Below are 21893 nucleotides of genomic sequence, written 5' to 3' on the forward strand. Positions count from 1 at the left end.
ACGAAAAAAAACTTCAATTAATAAAATTATATCTAATTTTACTTTCAATATCTTTACTGTCAAAATAATATAATAAATATCAACCACAAAAACAAACCTAAATCACACTTCAAATAATAATTTTTAAAATAAAAATATACCATAAATACACTAATGTAACTAATTTTTCACATAATAATTATTTTTTTTTTAAATAAAGTCAAAAACAGAACCATAAGTATAAATGACAACATTGTTCCTCTCACTCCTCAGCCGCAGCCATGGCCGTCGGGAAGAACAAGGGGCTCAATAAATCGGGCAAAAAAGGGTCCAAGAAGAAGGTGTAAGTGCTTTAAACCTCATTTAAGATATTCCCCACATGTTTATCCATCTTTTAAGATGGGATAGTGGTCGAAAATTGTGGATATTTAGCGGATGGAAGGTGATGAAAAGTGGATGGTTGCTGCTGTCTGGCGAAATATGTAAACATTGTGGAACTTTTCGCCACGAGTGACAAAATCCTAATTTAGGATAAAATTTGATACGTGGCGAAACGTTCCAATATAATGAGTGTCCTGGAGTGTACAAGTGTCGTATTTCCACATGTTTTACGTATAATTCTAAATCTTACTCCCTAAAAACCGTAATTGGTTGCATTAACTTTTATTTTTTAATTTTCCACAATCAAAAATTTCTCAAATTCACTGAAATTAATGGGAAATTAATTTTTCCAAGTGCAGTACTAATTGAATCTTTTATTGACGACGTTTCGCCCACTGAGACCTTTTATAAAGTCACAAACATCAATGGCCATTTACCTGGTATTTTGTGGGTATTTTACCATTATTGGCTTTATAAAGCCCACTGTGTGGTCAAAACGTGGTCAATGGCTTTATAAAGCCCACTGTGTGGTCAAAACGTGGTCAATGGCTTTATAAAGCCCACTGTGTGGTCAAAACGTGGTCAATGGCTTTATAAAGCCCACTGTGTGGTCAAAACGTGGTCAATGGCTTTATAAAGCCCACTGTTTACCTGTTTACCTGGAGAGTTCCGGGGGTCAACGCCCCCGCGGCCCGGTCTGAGACCAGGCCTCCTGGTGGATCAGAGCCTGATCAACCAGGCTGTTGCTGCTGGCTGCACGCAAACCAACGTACGAGCCACAGCCCGGCTGATCAGGAACTGACTTTAGGTGCTTGTCCAGTGCCAGCTTGAAGACTGCCAGGGGTCTGTTGGTAATCCCCCTTATGTGTGCTGGGAGGCAGTTGAACAGTCTCGGGCCCCTGACACTTATTGTATGGTCTCTTAACGTGCTAGTGACACCCCTGCTTTTCATTGGGGGGATGGTGCATCGTCTGCCAAGTCTTTTGCTTTCGTAGTGGGTGATTTTCGTGTGCAAGTTCGGTACTAGTCCCTCTAGGATTTTCCAGGTGTATATAATCATGTATCTCTCCCTCCTGCGTTCCAGGGAATACAGGTTTAGGAACCTCAAGCGCTCCCAGTAATTGAGGTGTTTTATCTCCGTTATGCGCGCCGTGAAAGTTCTCTGTACATTTTCTAGGTCAGCAATTTCACCTGCCTTGAAAGGTGCTGTTAGAGTGCAGCAATATTCCAGCCTAGATAGAACAAGTGACCTGAAGAGTGTCATCATGGGCTTGGCCTCCCTAGTTTTGAAGGTTCTCATTATCCATCCTGTCATTTTTCTAGCAGATGCGATTGATACAGTGTTATGGTCCTTGAAGGTGAGATCCTCCGACATGATCACTCCCAGGTCTTTGACGTTGGTGTTTCGCTCTATTTTGTGGCCAGAATTTGTTTTGTACTCTGATGAAGATTTAATTTCCTCATGTTTACCATATCTGAGTAATTGAAATTTCTCATCGTTGAACTTCATATTGTTTTCTGCAGCCCACTGAAAGATTTGGTTGATGTCCACCTGGAGCCTTGCAGTGTCTGCAATGGAAGACACTGTCATGCAGATTCGGGTGTCATCTGCAAAGGAAGACACGGTGCTGTGGCTGACATCCTTGTCTATGTCGGATATAAGGATGAGGAACAAGATGGGAGCGAGTACTGTGCCTTGTGGAACAGAGCTTTTCACCGTAGCTGCCTCGGACTTTACTCTGTTGACGACTACTCTCTGTGTTCTGTTAGTGAGGAAATTATAGATCCATCGACCGACTTTTCCTGTTATTCCTTTAGCACGCATTTTGTGCGCTATTACGCCATGGTCACACTTGTCGAAGGCTTTTGCAAAGTCTGTATATATTACATCTGCATTCTTTTTGTCTTCTAGTGCATTTAGGACCTTGTCGTAGTGGTCCAATAGTTGAGACAGACAGGAGCGACCTGTTCTAAACCCATGTTGCCCTGGGTTGTGTAACTGATGGGTTTCTAGATGCGTGGTGATCTTGCTTCTTAGGACCCTTTCAAAGATTTTTATGATATGGGATGTTAGTGCTATTGGTCTGTAGTTCTTTGCTGTTGCTTTACTGCCCCCTTTGTGGAGTGGGGCTATGTCTGTTGTTTTTAGTAACTGTGGGACGACCCCCGTGTCCATGCTCCCTCTCCATAGGATGGAAAAGGCTCGTGATAGGGGCTTCTTGCAGTTCTTGATGAACACAGAGTTCCATGAGTCTGGCCCTGGGGCAGAGTGCATGGGCATGTCATTTATCGCCTGTTCGAAGTCATTTGGCGTCAGGATAACATCGGATAGGCTTGTGTTAATCAAATTTTGTGGCTCTCTCATAAAAAATTCATTTTGATCTTCGACTCTCAGTCTGGTTAGCGGCTTGCTAAAAACTGAGTCATATTGGGACTTGAGTAGCTCACTCATTTCCTTGTTGTCATCTGTGTAGGACCCATCTTGTTTAAGTAGGGGCCCAATACTGGACGTTGTTCTCGATTTTGATTTGGCATAGGAGAAGAAATACTTTGGGTTTCTTTCGATTTCATTTATGGCTTTTAGTTCTTCCCACGATTCCTGACTCCTAAAGGATTCTTTTAGCTTAAGTTCGATGCTTGCTATTTCTCTGACCAGTGTCTCCCTACGCATTTCAGATATATTGACCTCTTTTAGCCGCTCTGTTATTCTTTTCCGTCGCCTGTAAAGGGAGCGCCTGTCTCTTTCTGTTTTACATCTACTCCTCCTTTTTCTTAGAGGAATAAGCCTTGTGCATACATCGAGTGCTACCGAGTTAATCTGTTCTAGGCATAAGTTGGGGTCTGTGTTGCTTAGTATATCTTCCCAGCTTATATCGGTTAGGACTTGGTTTACTTGGTCCCACTTTATGTTTTTGTTATTGAAGTTGAATTTGGTGAATGCTCCCTCGTGACTAATCTCATTATGTCGGTCTGGGGCTCCGCGCATACATGACTGAACCTCAATTATGTTGTGATCTGAGTATATTGTTTTTGATATGGTGATATTTCTTATCAGATCATCATTGTTAGTGAAGATGAGGTCTAGTGTATTCTCCAGTCTAGTAGGCTCTATTATTTGCTGGTTTAAATTGAATTTTGTGCAGAGATTTAAAAGCTCGCGTGAGTGTGAGTTTTCATCAGAGCTGCCTCCTGGTGTTATTACTGCAACAATATTATTTGCTATATTCCTCCATTTTAGGTGCCTTAAGTTGAAATCCCCCAGGAGCAAGATGTTGGGTGCAGGAGCTGGAAGGTTTTCCAGACAGTGGTCAATTTTTAACAGCTGTTCCTGGAATTGCTGGGATGTTGCATCCGGAGGCTTGTAGACTATCACAATGACTAGGTTTTGGTTCTCGACCTTTACTGCTAAAACTTCCACTACATCATTTGAGGCATTTAGCAGTTCTGTGCAAACAAGTGACTCTGCAATGTACAGTGGTCAGTGGCTTTATAAAGCCCACTGTGGTCAAAACGTGGTCAGTGGCTTTATAAAGCCCAGTGTGGTCAAAACATAGTGGCTTTATAAAGCCCACTGTGTGGTCAAAACATAGTCAATGCCTTTATAAAGCCCACTGTGTGGTCAAAACGTAGTCAATGGCTTTATAAAGCCCACTGTGTGGTCAAAACATAGTCAATGCCTTTATAAAGCCCTCTGTGTGGTCAAAACATTGTCAGTGGCTTTATAAAGCCCACTGTGTGATCAAAACATAGTCAATGGCTTTATAAAGCCCACTGTGTGGTCAAAACATTGTCAATGCCTTTATAAAGCCCACTGTGTGGTCAAAACATTGTCAGTGGCTTTATAATGCCCACTGTGTGGTCAAAGCATTGTCAATGCCTTTATAAAGCTCACTGTGTGGTCAAAACATTGTCAATGCCTTTATAAAGCCCACTGTGTGGTCAAAACATTGTCAATGCCTTTATAAAGCCCACTGTGTGGTCAAAACATTGTCAGTGGCTTTATAAAGCCCACTGTGTGGTCAAAACATTGTCAATGCCTTTATAAAGCCCACTGTGTGGTCAAAACATTGTCAGTGACTTTATAAAGCCCACTGTGTGGTCAAAACATTGTCAATGCCTTTATAAAGCCCACTGTGTGGTCAAAACATTGTCAATGCCTTTATAAAGCCCACTGTGTGGTCAAAACATTGTCAATGCCTTTATAAAGCCCACTGTGTGGTCAAAACATTGTCAGTGGCTTTATAAAGCCCACTGTGTGATCAAAACATTGTCAATGCCTTTATAAAGCCCACTGTGTGGTCAAAACATTGTCAGTGACTTTATAAAGCCCACTGTGTGGTCAAAACATTGTCAATGCCTTTATAAAGCCCACTGTGTGGTCAAAACATTGTCAATGCCTTTATAAAGCCCACTGTGTGGTCAAAACATTGTCAGTGGCTTTATAAAGCCCACTGTGTGGCTAAAATATAGTCGATAAAAGATCGCATTATACCGCATTTACTTACTTTCCCAAGTTCACGAGTAGACGGTTACGATTGTATTTTATTTTTTAAATTCCCATTAATACCGTGGTATAGGCTTTTCAAAATAATAAATTTATACACGTGTGCAGCACTTGGGTATCAAATATTGTGGGAACGTTTTTGCCAGATGGGCTTCATCAGTCCAATATAACAATGGTTGGAGGTCAGGAGGAGTTTGAGGTAATCAGTCCCTCAGCCTGGAGTCGATGTAATCAACTCGTCACTCTCGAAAAGTACAGTTTTGTCCAAAATACCTTGGATCCTGTGAGATTTTTTTATTATATATTTTATTGGGGGTGCAGGTTAATTATCATGTATTTTATACGTTGGACCTGCCTGGCGTGGGCCAGTGGGCATGCCGCAGCATTTCTTTATTCTTATAAATCAGTGGTTGGAAAAAATATAAATATATCATACTGCTTATTCCCTAAATCATCCCATTGTTATTTTCTTTTCAGTATCGACCCATTTACACGCAAGGACTGGTACGATGTTAAGTCACCGGCACTCTTCTTCAACAGGAATATTGGTAAAACTCTCGTTAACAGGACGCAAGGAACCAGTAAGTACACTTTTTTTTTTTTTTTAATCACACTGCCAATTCCCACCAAGGCAGGGTGGCCCATCATTCACTCCATCACTGTCTTGCCAGAAGGGTGCTTTACACTACAGTTTTTAAACTGCAACATTAACACCCCTCCTTCAGAGTGCAGGCACTGTACTTCCCATCTCCAGGACTCAAGTCCGGCCTGCCGGTTTCCCTGAACCCCTTCATAAATGTTACTTTGCTCACACTCCAACAGTACGTCAAGTATTAAAAACCATTTGTCTCCATTCACTCCTATCAAACACGGCCACGCATGCCTGCTGGAAGTCCAAGCCCCTCGCACACAAAACCTTTTTTACCCCCTCCCTCCAACTTTTCCTAGGCCGACCCCTACCCCGCCTTCCTTCCACTACAGACTGATACACTCTTGAAGTCACTCTGTTTTGCTCCATTCTCTCTACATGTCTGAACCACCTCAACAACCCTTCCTCAGCCCTCTGAACAACAGTTTTGGTAATCCCGCGCTTCCTCCTAACTTCCAAACTACGAATTCTCTGCATTATATTCACACCACACATTGCTCTCAGACATGACATCTCCACTGCCTCCAGCCTTCTCCTTGCTGCAACATTCATCACCCATGCTTCACACCCATATAAGAGCGTTGGTAAAACTATACTCTCATACATTCCCCTCTTTGCCTCCAAGGACAAAGTTCTTTGTCTCCACAGACTCCTAAGTGCACCACTCACCCTTTTCCCCTCATCAATTCTATGATTCACCTCATCTTTCATAGACCATCCGCTGACACGTCCACTCCCAAATATCCGAATACATTTACCTCCTCCATACTCTCTCCCTCCAATCTGATATCCAATCTTTCATCACCTAATCTTTTTGTTATCCTCATAACCTTACTCTTTCCTGTATTCACTTTTAATTTTCTTCTTTTACACACCCTACCAAATTCATCCACCAATCTCTGCAACTTCTCTTCAGAATCTCCCAAGAGCACAGTGTCATCAGCAAAGAGCAACTGTGACAACTCCCACTTTGTGTGATTCTTTATCTTTTAACTCCACGCCTCTTGCCAAGACCCTCGCATTTACTTCTCTTACAACCCCATCTATAAATATATTAAACAACCACGGTGACATCACACATCCTTGTCTAAGGCCTACTTTTACTGGGAAATAATTTCCTTCTTTCCTACATACTCTAACTTTAGCCTCACTATCCTCGTAAAAACTCTTCACTGCTTTCAGTAACCTACCTCCTACACCATACACCTGCAACATCTTGCCCCCCCTATCCACCCTGTCATACGCCTTTTCCAAATCCATAAATGCCACAAAGACCTCTTTAGGCTTATCTAAATACTGTTCACTTATGTGTTTCACTGTAAACACCTGGTCCACACACCCCCTACCTTTCCTAAAGCCTCCTTGTTCATCTGCTATCCTATTCTCTGTCTTACTCTTAATTCTTTCAATAATAACTCTACCATACACTTTACCATGTATACTCAACAAACTTATCCCCCTATAATTTATGCACTCTCTTTTGTCCCCTTTGCCTTTATATAAAGGAACAATGCATGCTTTCTGCCAATCCGTAGGTACCTTACCTTCTTCCATACATTTATTAAATAATTGCACCAACCACTCCAAAACTATATCCCCACCTGCTTTTAACATTTCTATCTTTATCCCATCAATCCCGGCTGCCTTACCCCCTTTCATTTTACCTACTGCCTCACGAACTTCCCCCACAATCACAACTGGCTCTTCCTCACTCCTACAAGATGTTATTCCTCCTTGCCCTATACACGAAATCACAGCTTCCCTATCTTCATCAACATTTAACAAGTCCTCAAAATATTCCCTCCATCTTCCCAATACCTCTAACTCTCCATTTAATAACTCTCCTCTCCTATTTTTAACTGACAAATCCACTTGTTCTCTAGGCTTCCTTAACTTGTTAATCTCACTCCAAAACTTTTTCTTATTTTCAACAAAATTTGCTGATAACATCTCACCCACTCTCTCATTTGCTCTCTTTTTACATTGCTTCACCACTCTCTTAACCTCTCTCTTTTTCTCCATATACTCTTCCCTCCTTGCATCACTTCTACTTTGTAAAAACTTCTCATATGCTAACTTTTTCTCCCTTATTACTCTCTTTACATCATCATTCCACCAATCGCTCCTCTTCCCTCCCGCACCCACTTTCCTGTAACCACAAACTTCTGCTGAACACACTAACACTACATTTTTAAACCTACCCCATACCTCTTCGACCCCATTGCCTATGCTCTCATTAGCCCATCTATCCTCCAATAGCTGTTTATATCTTACCCTAACTGCCTCCTCTTTTAGTTTATGAACCTTCACCTCTCTCTTCCCTGTTGCTTCTATTCTCCTTGTATCCCATCTACCTTTTACTCTCAGTGTAGCTACAACTAGAAAGTGATCTGATATATCTGTGGCCCCTCTATAAACATGTACATCCTGAAGTCTACTCAACAGTCTTTTATCTACCAATACATAATCCAACGAACTACTGTCATTTCGCTCTACATCATATCTTGTATACTTATTTATCCTCTTTTTCTTAAAATATGTATTACCTATAACTAGACCCCTTTCTATACAAAGTTCAATCAAAGGGCTCCCATTATTTATTTTAAAAATGAATATCTCGGGCCAACTAACATTTGACCTGGTCAGCCTGTTCAACACTTTTGGGTTATAATTAGTGGCTGCTCCTTAACCCGTAAACGGTCCAAACGTATATATACGTTTTTTCAACATTTGAAAGTATGTAAAAAAAGTAGATCTTTTTGTTTTTTTACATTTGAAAATGTGTAAAAAGACTTTGATCTACTTTTTTTTTTTTTTTTTAAATGTGTAAAAAAAAAACCTAGATCTACTTTTGTAGCACTACACATGTGAACGCTTGAACCGTTTACGGGTTAATGGTACTCGGACATTAAATTTTACTATACGTACAAGCTATGTGTGCGGAATAAACATTAGCGGTATTTCATGGGCAAAAATTATATGATTTTTGGCCCTGGTGGCATGTCAGCTAATAAGTGCTCAGTGTTTCAGCCTGGCCAGTCATAGTAACATGAAGACTGATTGAGGAGTAAAGGTTTTAAAAAACTGTTGGTTTAGGTGGGTTTCATTAGGTTCGGTTTTATCATTTGCACAACAGTATACACAAACCCCACCATTGTACCAGTTAAACTATTTTATTTTATCACCCATAATCTCCAAGAACCATTATTTAGTTATCCTCATTGTACATAGCTTTAGGTACTAGTTCTTTGTGAGGTTCTTGGAGCTGGGGGCAGCTGCGACTGACGTTGCTGCGGGTGAGCATTGTATATACATTTTGTGCAACTTGGCAGTTAGTAAGAATGAATATGTGGGAACTGGTATGTGTGTTTTTTCTGGAGATTTAGCAAGTGCACACAGTAATAAAGGGTGAGTGAGAAATATAGCTATGAAAACATCTGCTGTATGAATGCACAATCTCTGCTTAGGAAGTAATCAGGAAGGCTCATAGGAAAGCACTTTTTTTTTCTCTCTCTCTCTCTCGGACTATGAGCCTTTTGTCTTTTATAACAAAGTTTAAGTGATTTTGCTTATAAATCTGCCTTTTCAAATAATGTATCTTCTGTACTAGAGTAGATGCCTTCTCTGCTTAAATGACAGGTTGTTTGACCTGTAGACTTTTTTTTTTTTTTTTTTTTTTGTGTGTGTGTGTGTGTGTAAAAAAAACGTTGCTTTTCTGTATCGTGTGTGTGTTTTATCAATGATGTGACCCCTTTTCTTCCAGAGATTGCTTCTGAAGGCCTGAAAGGTCGAGTGTTTGAAGTTTCTCTTGCTGATCTCCAGAGTGAAGCAGATGCTGAAAGGAGCTTCCGTAAGTTTCGGCTCATTGCAGAAGAAGTGCAAGGAAAAAATGTGCTTTGCAACTTCCATGGCTTCAATTTGACAACTGATAAGCTGCGTTCCATGGTCAAGAAATGGCAGGTAAGGATGTAATTTCCTATTGCAGTTAGCTACCTATTTGTACCCACAGAAGAACTAAGCTCATGGTGACCCATTTTCAATAATTTGTTCATCAGGGAAACTGGTTTGCTGGGCTTGAATCCTGGTGGTGGGAAGTATAGTGTCTCCACTCTAAAAGAAAGGATTTGGGATATTTGTTGTTTAGAGGGACATCTAAACTATTGTATGTATGTGCCTCTGGCAAGACAGTGATAGTGCAAATGATGCTGAAATTTTTTTTTGTTTTTTCGGGTCACCATGCCTTGGTGGGAGATGGCCAGTCAGTGTGTTGGCCAAAAATATTAATAGAAGTTTTCAAAACTTAAAAATGGCTATTGTTAATTGCTGTGGAAAGTGTTTATCGTATTTTATTTTAGAGATTTTGCTGAAATTTTGTACAAACTACCAATCAATTATTTAAACTAAACATTCACATATGTTAGTTATTTATTAGTTTGTCCTTTTAACATCTTTAATGAGAAATGATCAAGCTCTGGCAGTTGACTTTTAATTGTGCAGCATAACTCGTGAACTATTAATTAACAGTAAACAGAATTGAAAATTTTTGCAGAATTGCTGTATACTATTGGATAACTAGGTAGTAGGTTGGTAGACAGCAACCATCCAGGGAGGTACTACCGTCCTGCCAAGTGAGTGTAAAACGAAAGCCTGTGATTGTTTTACATGATGGTAGGATTGCTGATGTCTTTTGTCTGTCTCATAAATATGCAAGATTACAGGCATGTCTTGCTACTTCTACTTACACTTAGGTCACACTACACATACATGTACACATTTATTTATACACACTCATCTGAGTTTTCTTTGATTTTATCTTAATAGTTCTTGGTCTTATTACTTTTCCTTTTATATCCATGGGGAAGTGGAATAAGAATCTTTCCTCCGTAAGCCATGCGTGTTGTAAAAGTCAACTAAAATGCCGGGAACAATGGGCTAGTAACCCCTTTTCCTGTAAAGATTACTAAAAAGAATAAGAAGAAAATTGTTTTCTTTCTTTTTTGGGTCACCCTGCCTCGGTGGGAGACGGCCGACTTGTTGAAAAAAAAAAAAAAAAAAAAAAAAAATAAAGTGAAACCCATCTCCCATACAAGAATATTTTTTTTTTGTGCTCTTTGATATTGTCATCTTTTCAGTCCATAATTAGTCAATTTTGTTTACAGACGTGCATCGAGGCCAACACTGATGTCAAGACTACTGATGGCTACATCCTTCGCGTCTTCTGCATTGGATTTACCGAAAAGGTATCCAGCCAAACCAGAAAGACAGCTTATGCCCAGCACACTCAAGTAAAGAACATCCGCAAGAAAATGGTGGACATTATCACGCGTGCTGTGGCCAGTAGTGAGCTGAAGGAGGTGGTCAACAAACTAATCCCTGATTCAATGGCTGATGATATCCGAAAAGCTTGCAACCTTATTTTCCCCCTCAAAGAAGTGCATATTCGTAAGGTACGTGCTATATGCCCCAAGTTTGTAGGGTCTTAATTTTTTCAGTTTAAAAAAAAATAATTTTTCTGAAGTATAAAAGCCAGGAGCAGCACTGTATTACCCTTTAGCACATAGTTTATTTTTTTATTATTTTTTTTTTATTATCACACTGGCCGATTCCCACCAAGGCAGGGTGGCCCGAAAAAGAAAAACTTTCACCATCATTCACTCCATCACTGTCTTGCCAGAAGGGTGCTTTACACTACAGTTTTTAAACTGCAACATTAACACCCCTCCTTCAGAGTGCAGGCACTGTACTTCCCATCTCCAGGACTCAAGTCCGGCCTGCCGGTTTCCCTGAATCCCTTCATAAATGTTACTTTGCTCACACTCCAACAGCACGTCAAGTATTAAAAACCATTTGTCTCCATTCACTCCTATCAAACACGCTCACGCATGCCTGCTGGAAGTCCAAGCCCCTCGCACACAAAACCTCCTTTACCCCCTCCCTCCAACCCTTCCTAGGCCGACCCCTACCCCGCCTTCCTTCCACTACAGACTGATACACTCTTGAAGTTATTCTGTTTCGCTCCATTCTCTCTACATGTCCGAACCACCTCAACAACCCTTCCTCAGACCTCTGGACAACAGTTTTGGTAATCCCGCACCTCCTCCTAACTTCCAAACTACGAATTCTCTGCATTATATTCACACCACACATTGCCCTCAGACATGACATCTCCACTGCCTCCAGCCTTCTCCTCGCTGCAACATTCATCACCCATGCTTCACACCCATATAAGAGCGTTGGTAAAACTATACTCTCATACATTCCCCTCTTTGCCTCCAAGGACAAAGTTCTCTGTCTCCACAGACTCCTAAGTGCACCACTCACTCTTTTTCCCTCATCAATTCTATGATTCACCTCATCTTTCATAGACCCATCCGCTGACACGTCCACTCCCAAATATCTGAATACGTTCACCTCCTCCATACTCTCTCCCTCCAATCTGATATTCAATCTTTCATCACCTAATCTTTTTGTTATCCTCATAACCTTACTCTTTCCTGTATTCACCTTTAATTTTCTTCTTTTGCACACCCTACCGAATTCATCCACCAATCTCTGCAGCTTCTCTTCAGAATCTCCCAAGAGCACAGTGTCATCAGCAAAGAGCAGCTGTGACAACTCCCACCCTGTGTGTGATTCTTTATCTTTTAACTCCACGCCTCTTGCCAAGACCCTCGCATTTACTTCTCTTACAACCCCATCTATAAATATATTAAACAACCACGGTGACATCACACATCCTTGTCTAAGGCCTACTTTTACTGGGAAAAAATTTCCCTCTTTTCTACATACTCTAACTTGAGCCTCACTATCCTCGTAAAAACTCTTCACTGCTTTCAGTAACCTACCTCCTACACCATACACTTGCAACATCTGCCACATTGCCCCCCTATCCACCCTGTCATACGCCTTTTCCAAATCCATAAATGCCACAAAGACCTCTTTAGCCTTATCTAAATACTGTTCACTTATATGTTTCACTGTAAACACCTGGTCCACACACCCCCTACCTTTCCTAAAGCCTCCTTGTTCATCTGCTATCCTATTCTCCGTCTTACTCTTAATTCTTTCAATTATAACTCTACCATACACTTTACCAGGTACACTCAACAGACTTATCCCCCTATAATTTTTGCACTCTCTTTTATCCCCTTTGCCTTTATACAAAGGAACTATGCATGCTCTCTGCCAATCCCTAGGTACCTTACCCTCTTCCATACATTTATTAAATAATTGCACCAACCACTCCAAAACTATATCCCCACCTGCTTTTAACATTTCTATCTTTATCCCATCAATCCCGGCTGCCTTACCCCCTTTCATTTTACCTACTGCCTCACGAACTTCCCCCACACTCACAACTGGCTGTTTCTCACTCCTATAAGATGTTATTCCTCCTTGCCCTATACACGAAATCACAGCTTCCCTATCTTCATCAACATTTAACAATTCCTCAAAATATTCCCTCCATCTTCCCAATACCTCTAACTCTCCATTTAATAACTCTCCTCTCCTATTTTTAACTGACAAATCCATTTGTTCTCTAGGCTTCCTTAACTTGTTAATCTCACTCCAAAACTTTTTCTTATTTTCAACAAAATTTGTTGATAACAGCTCACCCACTCTCTCATTTGCTCTCTTTTTACATTGCTTCACCACTCTCTTAACCTCTCTCTTTTTCTCCATATACTCTTCCCTCCTTGCATCACTTCTACTTTGTAAAAACTTCTCATATGCTAACTTTTTCTCCCTTACTACTCTCTTTACATCCTCATTCCACCAATCGCTCCTCTTCCCTCCTGCACCCACTTTCCTGTAACCACAAACTTCTGCTGAACACTCTAACACTACATTTTTAAACCTACCCCATTCCTCTTCGACCCCATTGCCTATGCTCTCATTAGCCCATCTATCCTCCAATAGCTGTTTATATCTTACCCTAACTGCCTCCTCTTTTAGTTTATAAACCTTCACCTCTCTCTTCCCTGATGCTTCTATTCTCCTTGTATCCCATCTACCTTTTACTCTCAGTGTAGCTACAACTAGAAAGTGATCTGATATATCTGTGGCCCCTCGATAAACATGTACATCCTGAAGTCTACTCAACAGTCTTTTATCTACTAATACATAATCCAACAAACTACTGTCATTTCGCCCTACATCATATCGTGTATACTTATTTACCCTCTTTTTCTTAAAATATGTATTACCTATAACTAAACCCCTTTCTATACAAAGTTCAATCAAAGGGCTCCCATTATCATTTACACCTGGCACCCCAAACTTACCTACCACACCCTCTCTAAAATTTTCTCCTACTTTAGCATTCAGGTCCCCTACCACAATTACTCTCTCACTTGGTTCAAAGGCTCCTATACATTCACTTAACATTTCCCAAAATCTCTCTCTCTCCTCTGCATTCCTCTCTTCTCCAGGTGCATACACGCTTATTATGACCCACTTCTCGCATCCAACCTTTACTTTAATCCACATAATTCTCGAATTTACACATTCATATTCTCTTTTCTCCTTCCATAACTGATCATTTAACATTACTGCTACCCCTTCCTTTGCTCTAACTCTCTCAGATACTCCAGATTTAATCCCATTTATTTCCCCCCACTGAAACTCTCCTACCCCCTTCAGCTTTGTTTCGCTTAGAGCCAGGACATCCAACTTCTTTTCATTCATTTAATAACTCTCCTCTCCTATTTTTAACTGACAAATCCATTTGTTCTCTAGGCTTTCTTAACTTGTTAATCTCACTCCAAAACTTTTTCTTATTTTCAACAAAATTTGTTGATAACATCTCACCCACTCTCTCATTTGCTCTCTTTTTACATTGCTTCACCACTCTCTTAACTTCTCTCTTTTTCTCCATATACTCTTCCCTCCTTGCATCACTTCTACTTTGTAAAAACTTCTCATATGCTAACTTTTTCTCCCTTACTACTCTCTTTACATCATCATTCCACCAATCGCTCCTCTTCCCTCCTGCACCCACTTTCCTGTAACCACAAACTTCTGCTGAACACTCTAACACTACATTTTTAAACCTACCCCATACCTCTTCGACCCCATTGCCTATGCTCTCATTAGCCCATCTATCCTCCAATAGCTGTTTATATCTTACCCTAACTGCCTCCTCTTTTAGTTTATAAACCTTCACCTCTCTCTTCCCTGATGCTTCTATTCTCCTTGTATCCCATCTACCTTTTACTCTCAGTGTAGCTACAACTAGAAAGTGATCTGATATATCTGTGGCCCCTCTATAAACATGTACATCCTGAAGTCTACTCAACAGTCTTTTATCTACCAATACATAATCCAACAAACTACTGTCATTTCGCCCTACATCATATCGTGTATACTTATTTATCCTCTTTTTCTTAAAATATGTATTACCTATAACTAAACCCCTTTCTATACAAAGTTCAATCAAAGGGCTCCCATTATCATTTACACCTGGCACCCCAAACTTACCTACCACACCCTCTCTAAAAGTTTCTCCTACTTTAGCATTCAAGTCCCCTACCACAATTACTCTCTCACTTGGTTCAAAGGCTCCTATACATTCACTTAACATCTCCCAAAATCTCTCTCTCTCCTCTGCATTCCTCTCTTCTCCAGGTGCATACACGCTTATTATGACCCACTTCTCGCATCCAACCTTTACTTTAATCCACATAATTCTTGAATTTACACATTCATATTCTCTTTTCTCCTTCCATAACTGATCATTTAACATTACTGCTACCCCTTCCTTTGCTCTAACTCTCTCAGATACTCCAGATTTAATCCCATTTATTTCCCCCCACTGAAACTCTCCTACCCCCTTCAGCTTTGTTTCGCTTAGGGCCAGGACATCCAACTTCTTTTCATTCATAACATCAGCAATCATCTGTTTCTTGTCATCCGCACTACATCCACGCACATTTAAGCAACCCAGTTTTATAAAGTTTTTCTTCTTCTCTTTTTTAGTAATTGTATACAGGAGAAGGGGTTACTAGCCCATTGCTCCCGGCATTTTAGTCGCCTCATACGACACGCATGGCTTACGGAGGAAAGATTCTTTTCCACTTCCCCATGGACAATAGAAGAAATAAAAAAGAACAAGAGCTATTTAGAAAAAGGAGGAAAACCTAGATGTATGTATATATATATATCCATGTGCGTGTCTGTGAAGTGTGACCAAAGTGTAAGTAGGAGTAGCAAGATATCCCTGTTATCTTAGCGTGTTTATGAGACAGAAAAAGAAAACCAGCAATCCTACCATCATGCAAAACAGTTACAGCTTTTTGTTTAACAGTCATCTGGCAGGACGGTAGTACTTCCCTGGGTGGTTGCTGTCTACCAACCTACATAGTTATGATTGTAATAATGCATAGGTACATAGGTTGGTAGACTTGGTACTTAAAGTGGAGTACTACTGTACTGGTCTGAAACACAAGCTTGTTAAATGTTTGCACTTGGGTAAAATTGTAGGTAATATTTTTTCATGAACACTGATGATAGGTAATCTTTTAAACTTGTAGAATTAGTGTAAATTTATCTTTGCCCTTCTCTGTTTTGAAGTGTTCTTATACCTCTCTCTTTTCACACACTGGCCATCTCCCATTGAGGCAGGGTGACCTGAGAAAAAGATTTCTTTAGTAATTTATACAGGAGAGGGGGTTACTAGCCTCACTTCTTAATTGTTTCTTTCTCAGTTTCGGAACTGTGACCCAAGAATCAATAAGATGTAATGGACGTTAGGCACTGTCTTGTAGTTGATGCTGATTCTATGTATTTTACAGGTTAAAGTTCTGAAGAAGCCACGTTTTGACCTGGGTAAATTGCTGGAGATGCACGGAGAAAGTGGCAAGTCTGTTACATCCACTGGTGAAGATGTTGGTTCCAAGGTGGACCGACCTGACAACTATGAACCTCCAGTTCAATCAAAGGTCTAAATAAATGTAAAGAATGAATCATTTGTATTATTAAATACCTCTAATACATGCTCAGATATGAGGTTTTAAGAATATTTGTATTTAAAGTGTGTTCAAATGTTTTCTCATTGTTTACTTTTGAGGGTAAACGTCCCCCTTAAGTGAGGCATGTGAGACCAGTAAAAGGCTTCTGATCCAAGGAATTGAATCCTCATTAGACTATATTCAGTTTTCTCATTTCCATGCACTGTGTAGCCTTTGCTGGGGAGGTGCTCTTAACCCTTTGAGGGTTTCAGCCGTACTAGTACGGCTTACGACCCAGGGTTTTTGACGTACTAGTACGCCTAAATTCTAGCGCCCTCAAATCTAGTGGGAGAAAGCTGGTAGGCCTACATATGAAAGAATGGGTCTATGTGGTCAGTGTGCACAGTATAAAAAAAATCCTGCAGCACACAGTGCATAATGAGAAAAAAATGACCGTTTTTTTGGGGAATAAAACAGCGACTGCATTATTTTCATATGGTATTTATTGCTGTATTCTAGTTTTCTTGGTCTCATTTCATAGAATGGAAGACATATTACAGAAATTGAGATGATTTTGACTGGTTTTACAATGAAACTTCCCCTCAAGGAAGGTTCCTTGATGTTGGTGAGGGGCTCTTGATTTAGGGAATTGGATCTGTGCTCCAGTTCCCCGAATTAAGCCTGAATGCCTTCCACATCCCCCCCCCCCCAGGCGCTGTATAATCCTCCAGGTTTAGCGCTTCCCCCTTGATTAAAATAATAATACAATGAAACGTACCTTGAAATTGAGCTCAAAGTAGCAAAAATGTTCGATTTTTACCAAAGTTCAAAGTAAACAAATCATGCCAAACGTCCAATACATGTCAAATGGTGAGTCTAATATTTCGCAAGTGCGCCAATATTATTTATACCATTTATTACACTAATGCAGTAGTCTGCATAACGGTAAATCTATTTTTTTTTTTTTTGAGAATAAAAATTCAAAGTGGAAAGCAAAAGAATGTAAGAGGGGCCTTGAGACGTGACTAATGAACAGAGGAAATGTCATTTTAGTGCCAGGAATGTCTTTCTTGTTTATTCTGGACCCTATTTGGAAATTGGCATCTTTTGAAATTTGTGTGAAATTGGCAAAATTGTTAAATTCTGACCACTGTACTGGATAGTTGAAATTGGTAAATGGGTGATTTCTTGCACTCATTCAATAGAAAAAATGGAGTTCTAGCGAAATATTCATGTTTTTTGTCGACTAGTACAGTGGAATTGGCCGAAAAGTGGGCAAAATCGCCGATGCGTAAACATCGCCGAGACCGCTAACTTCGCGAGAGCATAATTCCGTAAGTTTTCCATCATATTTCATACTTCTGGTGTCATTATGATCGGGAAAAGATTATCTTTTCATAAGATTTTTTTTTTTAAATTTGGCCGACCCTGAGAATGAGTTTCGGAGAGGGCCTGTCGACCTTCAAAGGGTTAATCCAAGAACTTGTACCTGCCCTCCCCTTCCTTGGATCAAACCTAAATGCCACCCATTCACCAAAGCACTGTAGGAACCCAGCGAGTTTATTAGTTCGAACCAAGGAAGGCGAGATTGTTCCATTCCTTGGATCAAGAGCCCTCTCAGACATCAAGGATAAATAAAACCTGATTGCTTCCCATTTCCCAGGCACTATAGTCCCTACAGGTTTGGTGCTTCCTTGTAATATTTCTCATTACCAGGGTCTGGTGAGGGGCTCTTAATTTAGGGAACTGGATCTGTGCTTCAGTTCCCTAAATTGAACCTGAATGCCTTCCATTAACCCCCCCGTCCCCACAGGCACTGCATAATCTTATGGGTTTAGTGCTCCCCCATGAGTACATTGGTCCCTGGAGTTAAGATTTACTCTCAGGGTAATTTGAGTTGTTAGTGGCAACACAACTGGGTACATATACATCTTTTCTTTGAAGTATTAACACATTACTATTATGGTTAGCACACTTGGCTGGCCCTCCATTATTATCATCAAAACCAAGTGCAAAACCCACAAGGGTCATATAGCACTGAGACAGGTGGCCCACAGCCAACCAGCATTGAACCAATAGTAATCAGTTCTTGTGTGGGTTGGTCTTGGCTCGCCTTTTTGACAGTGTCTGACTTGATAGGAGTGGGGGTATGAGGATGGCTTAGTAGCCAGTCAGCAATGAGGCTGAATGTCTATGGTAGCATCTCGGCCAATAGCAGTTTGTGCTAGTTCATTTGTTTACTCTTTAGTTTGAGGTTATTCTGAGTGTTTTTGCAGTCTTCATTACTTAAAGTGGGTGACAAATTTAAGCTATTGGGAAAAAAAAAGCAAAGAAATGATCATAGAAATGGAAGGACTGGATAAGAGAGAAGCAGATGAAGGTATATACAGTGTTTACAAGTTATAACTTCAGTGCTCCCCCATGAGTATAATAAACGTTATAACTGATTGTCCTGTATAGTCCTTGTGGCTTAGCGCTTCTTTTTGATTCTAGGGAACTGGATCTGTGCTCCAGTTCCCCGAGTTAAACCTGAATACCTTCCATCCCTCCCCCAAGCACTGTATAATCCTATGGGTTTAGTGCTTCCCCTTGATTATAATAATAATAATTCTTTTTGATTATAATAATAATAATAACTGACTGTCTAAGCTACAGTAAAAGTTGTACTTCCAGGGTCTTGCAACCATTTACTGTAAAACCGTGTGTTCTGGGGTTTGAGTTACCATAGTTTGGAGGTATGATACATCTAGAACATTAATATCGTAATTTGAGGGACGACTTATTTTTCTTGAAATAAATATACATTTTTTTTATCATGCTGGCTGTCTCCCACCAAGGCAGGCGAGTGGCAAAAGAAATGCAATCTACTTACCCATCTTTTCTGAATAATTTTTGAATTTTGATGTCTGCACATTTTTGTCAAGACAGCTCCCCTCAAGGGAGGTTCCTTGATGCTGGTGAGGGGCTCTTGATCCAGGGATTGGATCTGTACTCCAGTTCCCTGAATTAAGCCTGAATACCCTCCACACCGGCACTATAATCCCTGTGGGTTTAGCGCTCACCCATGATTATAATAATGTCTATTGACAAAATTGGACATCTACCGTAGTGTCTTATCTTTTCTCTTTTATAAAAGCTATCTATGAAGGTTTAAATATAAAATTATTTTGAGGAAACCTCATGCAAGTTTAATATTTTTTTGTATGAATACAATAATTAGCAAAAACTATTGCCATACATGATTACATTTTGTCCACAGTTTCAATACCAAGAATGGCAAAGCACTTCTCCATGACTTGAGCAGTGGCCTCGCACAGCATCAGGCGGCAATGATTTATTTTGACAATCTTTCCTGTCTCATCCTTTTCAATACAATAGCAGTTGTCGTAGAACTCTGTAAACACCGTTGAAACCTGGGAAAACAAAATTATTTATATCACTTATCAGAATATTCTATATGTGTACATAGGAGGGGTGAAGATGTTGCAGTTCAGAGGGTCCCCTGAACTGTGATGACAACATGCCTCTGGTAAGACAGTTTCATCTTTTGGCTCGTTGTGTACGAATGGTATATAATACCGACAAGATGAGATTAAGACACATGTGCAACATCTGGGTAGGTGCAAACAGCACCATAGTCGTGGAGATTCCACGACTATGGTGCTCTTCGCACCTACTGCTAGGTTGAGGGACTGATTACCTCATCTTCTGTACATAGTTCTACTGTCTTCAAGTTATGTCCTGGAATTTGTATTGATAAAGCCACTGGATGGCGAAATGTCTACAATAAAGATACCCAGATGTTGCACATGTGTCTTAATCTCATCTTTTGGCTCACTTTACCTCGATTCAAGACGACAGGGAATTCTTCAAAACTTGTCTATCCTATAGGCACGGCCTACTTCTACTAGTGGTTTTGTCCACTAGTGACTGCTTGCCACTGTTCCACCTCATCTGATGACAGATGAGGCGGAACAGTTGGTTTAGAAAACCAACCTGGGACTGAACACATCAACCCCAGGCTGAGGGACTGATTACCTCAAACTCCTCATCTTCCACCTTTCTCTGCATGGACTAAAGAAGCCACTAGCTGGTAAAATGTTCCCAGAATAAAGATACCCAAATGTTGCACAAGTGTCCCCCTCAAGGAAGGTTCCTTGATGTTGGTGAGGGGCTCTTGATTTAGGGAATTGGATCTGTGCTCCAGTTCCCCGAATTAAGCCTGAATGCCTTCCACATCCCCCCCCCCAGGCGCTGTATAATCCTCCGGGTTTAGCGCTTCCCCCTTGATTATAATAATAATAATGCACAAGTGTCTCATTTATCAACTTGTTGGTTTTCTAAACCACTTATTCACAAGAAACACTATTTAAGAATTTTACATGAAATACAATTAACAACTCAAATTTCCAATTATGCAATACAACAGTGGAAAACACTAGACAAACATATAACTACAGGTCTACCCAACTGTATGCAGAGTTGCTATTACTTGATGCCCTATTTCTACCATATGTGACCGGAATGATTTCCAAAACTTTTTGAAGATGCTTATTAATATGCTCCAAAATGATCCTATTTCTATTAGACAGTGACCTAACTACCCCAGTGCAATTACCAACACAAGCCGCCATGTTAGAATAGGGCCAATAGTGATTCTTTTTTCCTTCTGTCTAGGAGATGGATTTCACAAAATGGGAAATATCCCCACTCAGGAGGCCAAAAGGAGAAGGTGAGGAAGTATTTAGATTCAATTCATCTGATCAAGAGCCCCTTCACTGCAGCAAAAATCCTACTCTTCCTTGTAGGATATTCAATGTTGGTACCTTTATACTCCTGAAGGACTATTCATCCAAGGACTTGATTAGTTCCCCCTTTCCTCAATCCCACCTGACTACCTCCCATTCCCTGGGTGCTACATGACCCTTCCTTGTGGGTTTAGCACTTACTTCTAATTGTAATAATAATACATGACCCCTATGGGTTTAGGGATTCCTCATGAATATAATAATAGTCATAAATAATACAATTAACATTATAAAAATAATGAATGTACTTCCTCGTTTTTTGTGTTGCCCTACTGTGGCATTAAAAAAAAAATCTGAGCTTGACTCACCTCGTAAAGGTATTCACATAGAGGATGGAGATACAGATCGTCTGTGATTCGAACCAGAACATCAGGAAGTTTGAGAATTGTACGAGCTAACTTCCATTCTTTCTCATGGTCCAGCTCAATGGGTTTCTTCTTAGCTTCGGCTACAATCTCTTCTCTGTTCACACCGGCTGGTTAAATGAATTTTCAGTGTTGGTATAATCAAAACATTTATACAAGTATATATATTCAATAATAACCTACATGGAAGCAGAAACACAGGAGGCTGATTGATTTGCATATACAGTAGTCCCCCCATATCTATGGGGGATGTGTTCC

The 21893-nt window shown here is 40.3% G+C and overlaps 2 protein-coding genes across 3 annotated transcripts in view; one reads left to right on the forward strand and one right to left on the reverse strand.

Moving 5' to 3' along the window:
* Positions 1-220: 220 nt before the first annotated feature.
* On the forward strand, positions 221-16477 carry RpS3A (ribosomal protein S3A). The gene is made up of 5 exons (XM_070079686.1): positions 221-322; positions 5342-5445; positions 9277-9473; positions 10673-10960; positions 16307-16477. The coding sequence occupies exons 1-5, from the start codon at positions 261-263 to the stop codon at positions 16457-16459; spliced, it is 804 nt and encodes a 267-aa protein (XP_069935787.1). The 5' UTR covers positions 221-260; the 3' UTR covers positions 16460-16477.
* Positions 16478-19624: 3147 nt separating this feature from the next.
* The window catches only part of ArgRS (arginine--tRNA ligase-like protein), a 33148-nt gene continuing 30879 nt past the window's right edge, over positions 19625-21893 (reverse strand). For both annotated transcript variants that reach the window (XM_070079687.1, XM_070079688.1), the window contains 2 exons: positions 21579-21745; positions 19625-19875 (listed from right to left, as the gene is read on the reverse strand). In XM_070079687.1, the coding sequence (XP_069935788.1) occupies positions 19705-19875; positions 21579-21745 (338 nt within the window). In that variant the 3' untranslated portion in view covers positions 19625-19704. The remainder of the gene's footprint in view (positions 19876-21578; positions 21746-21893) is intronic.

The sequence above is a fragment of the Cherax quadricarinatus genome, unplaced genomic scaffold (genome assembly GCF_038502225.1).
Source record: "Cherax quadricarinatus isolate ZL_2023a unplaced genomic scaffold, ASM3850222v1 Contig3, whole genome shotgun sequence".
NCBI classification, from domain to species: Eukaryota; Metazoa; Arthropoda; class Malacostraca; order Decapoda; family Parastacidae; genus Cherax; species Cherax quadricarinatus.

Bases quoted from the DNA above. Each gene is read 5' to 3' on its own strand.
- RpS3A (XM_070079686.1), top strand. From the start codon at position 261: ATGGCCGTCGGGAAGAACAAGGGGCTCAATAAATCGGGCAAAAAAGGG. The intron at 9,474-10,672 runs GTAAGGATGTAA...TTTTGTTTACAG, and splicing joins CCATGGTCAAGAAATGGCAG to ACGTGCATCGAGGCCAACAC. The intron at 10,961-16,306 runs GTACGTGCTATA...TGTATTTTACAG, and splicing joins AAGAAGTGCATATTCGTAAG to GTTAAAGTTCTGAAGAAGCC.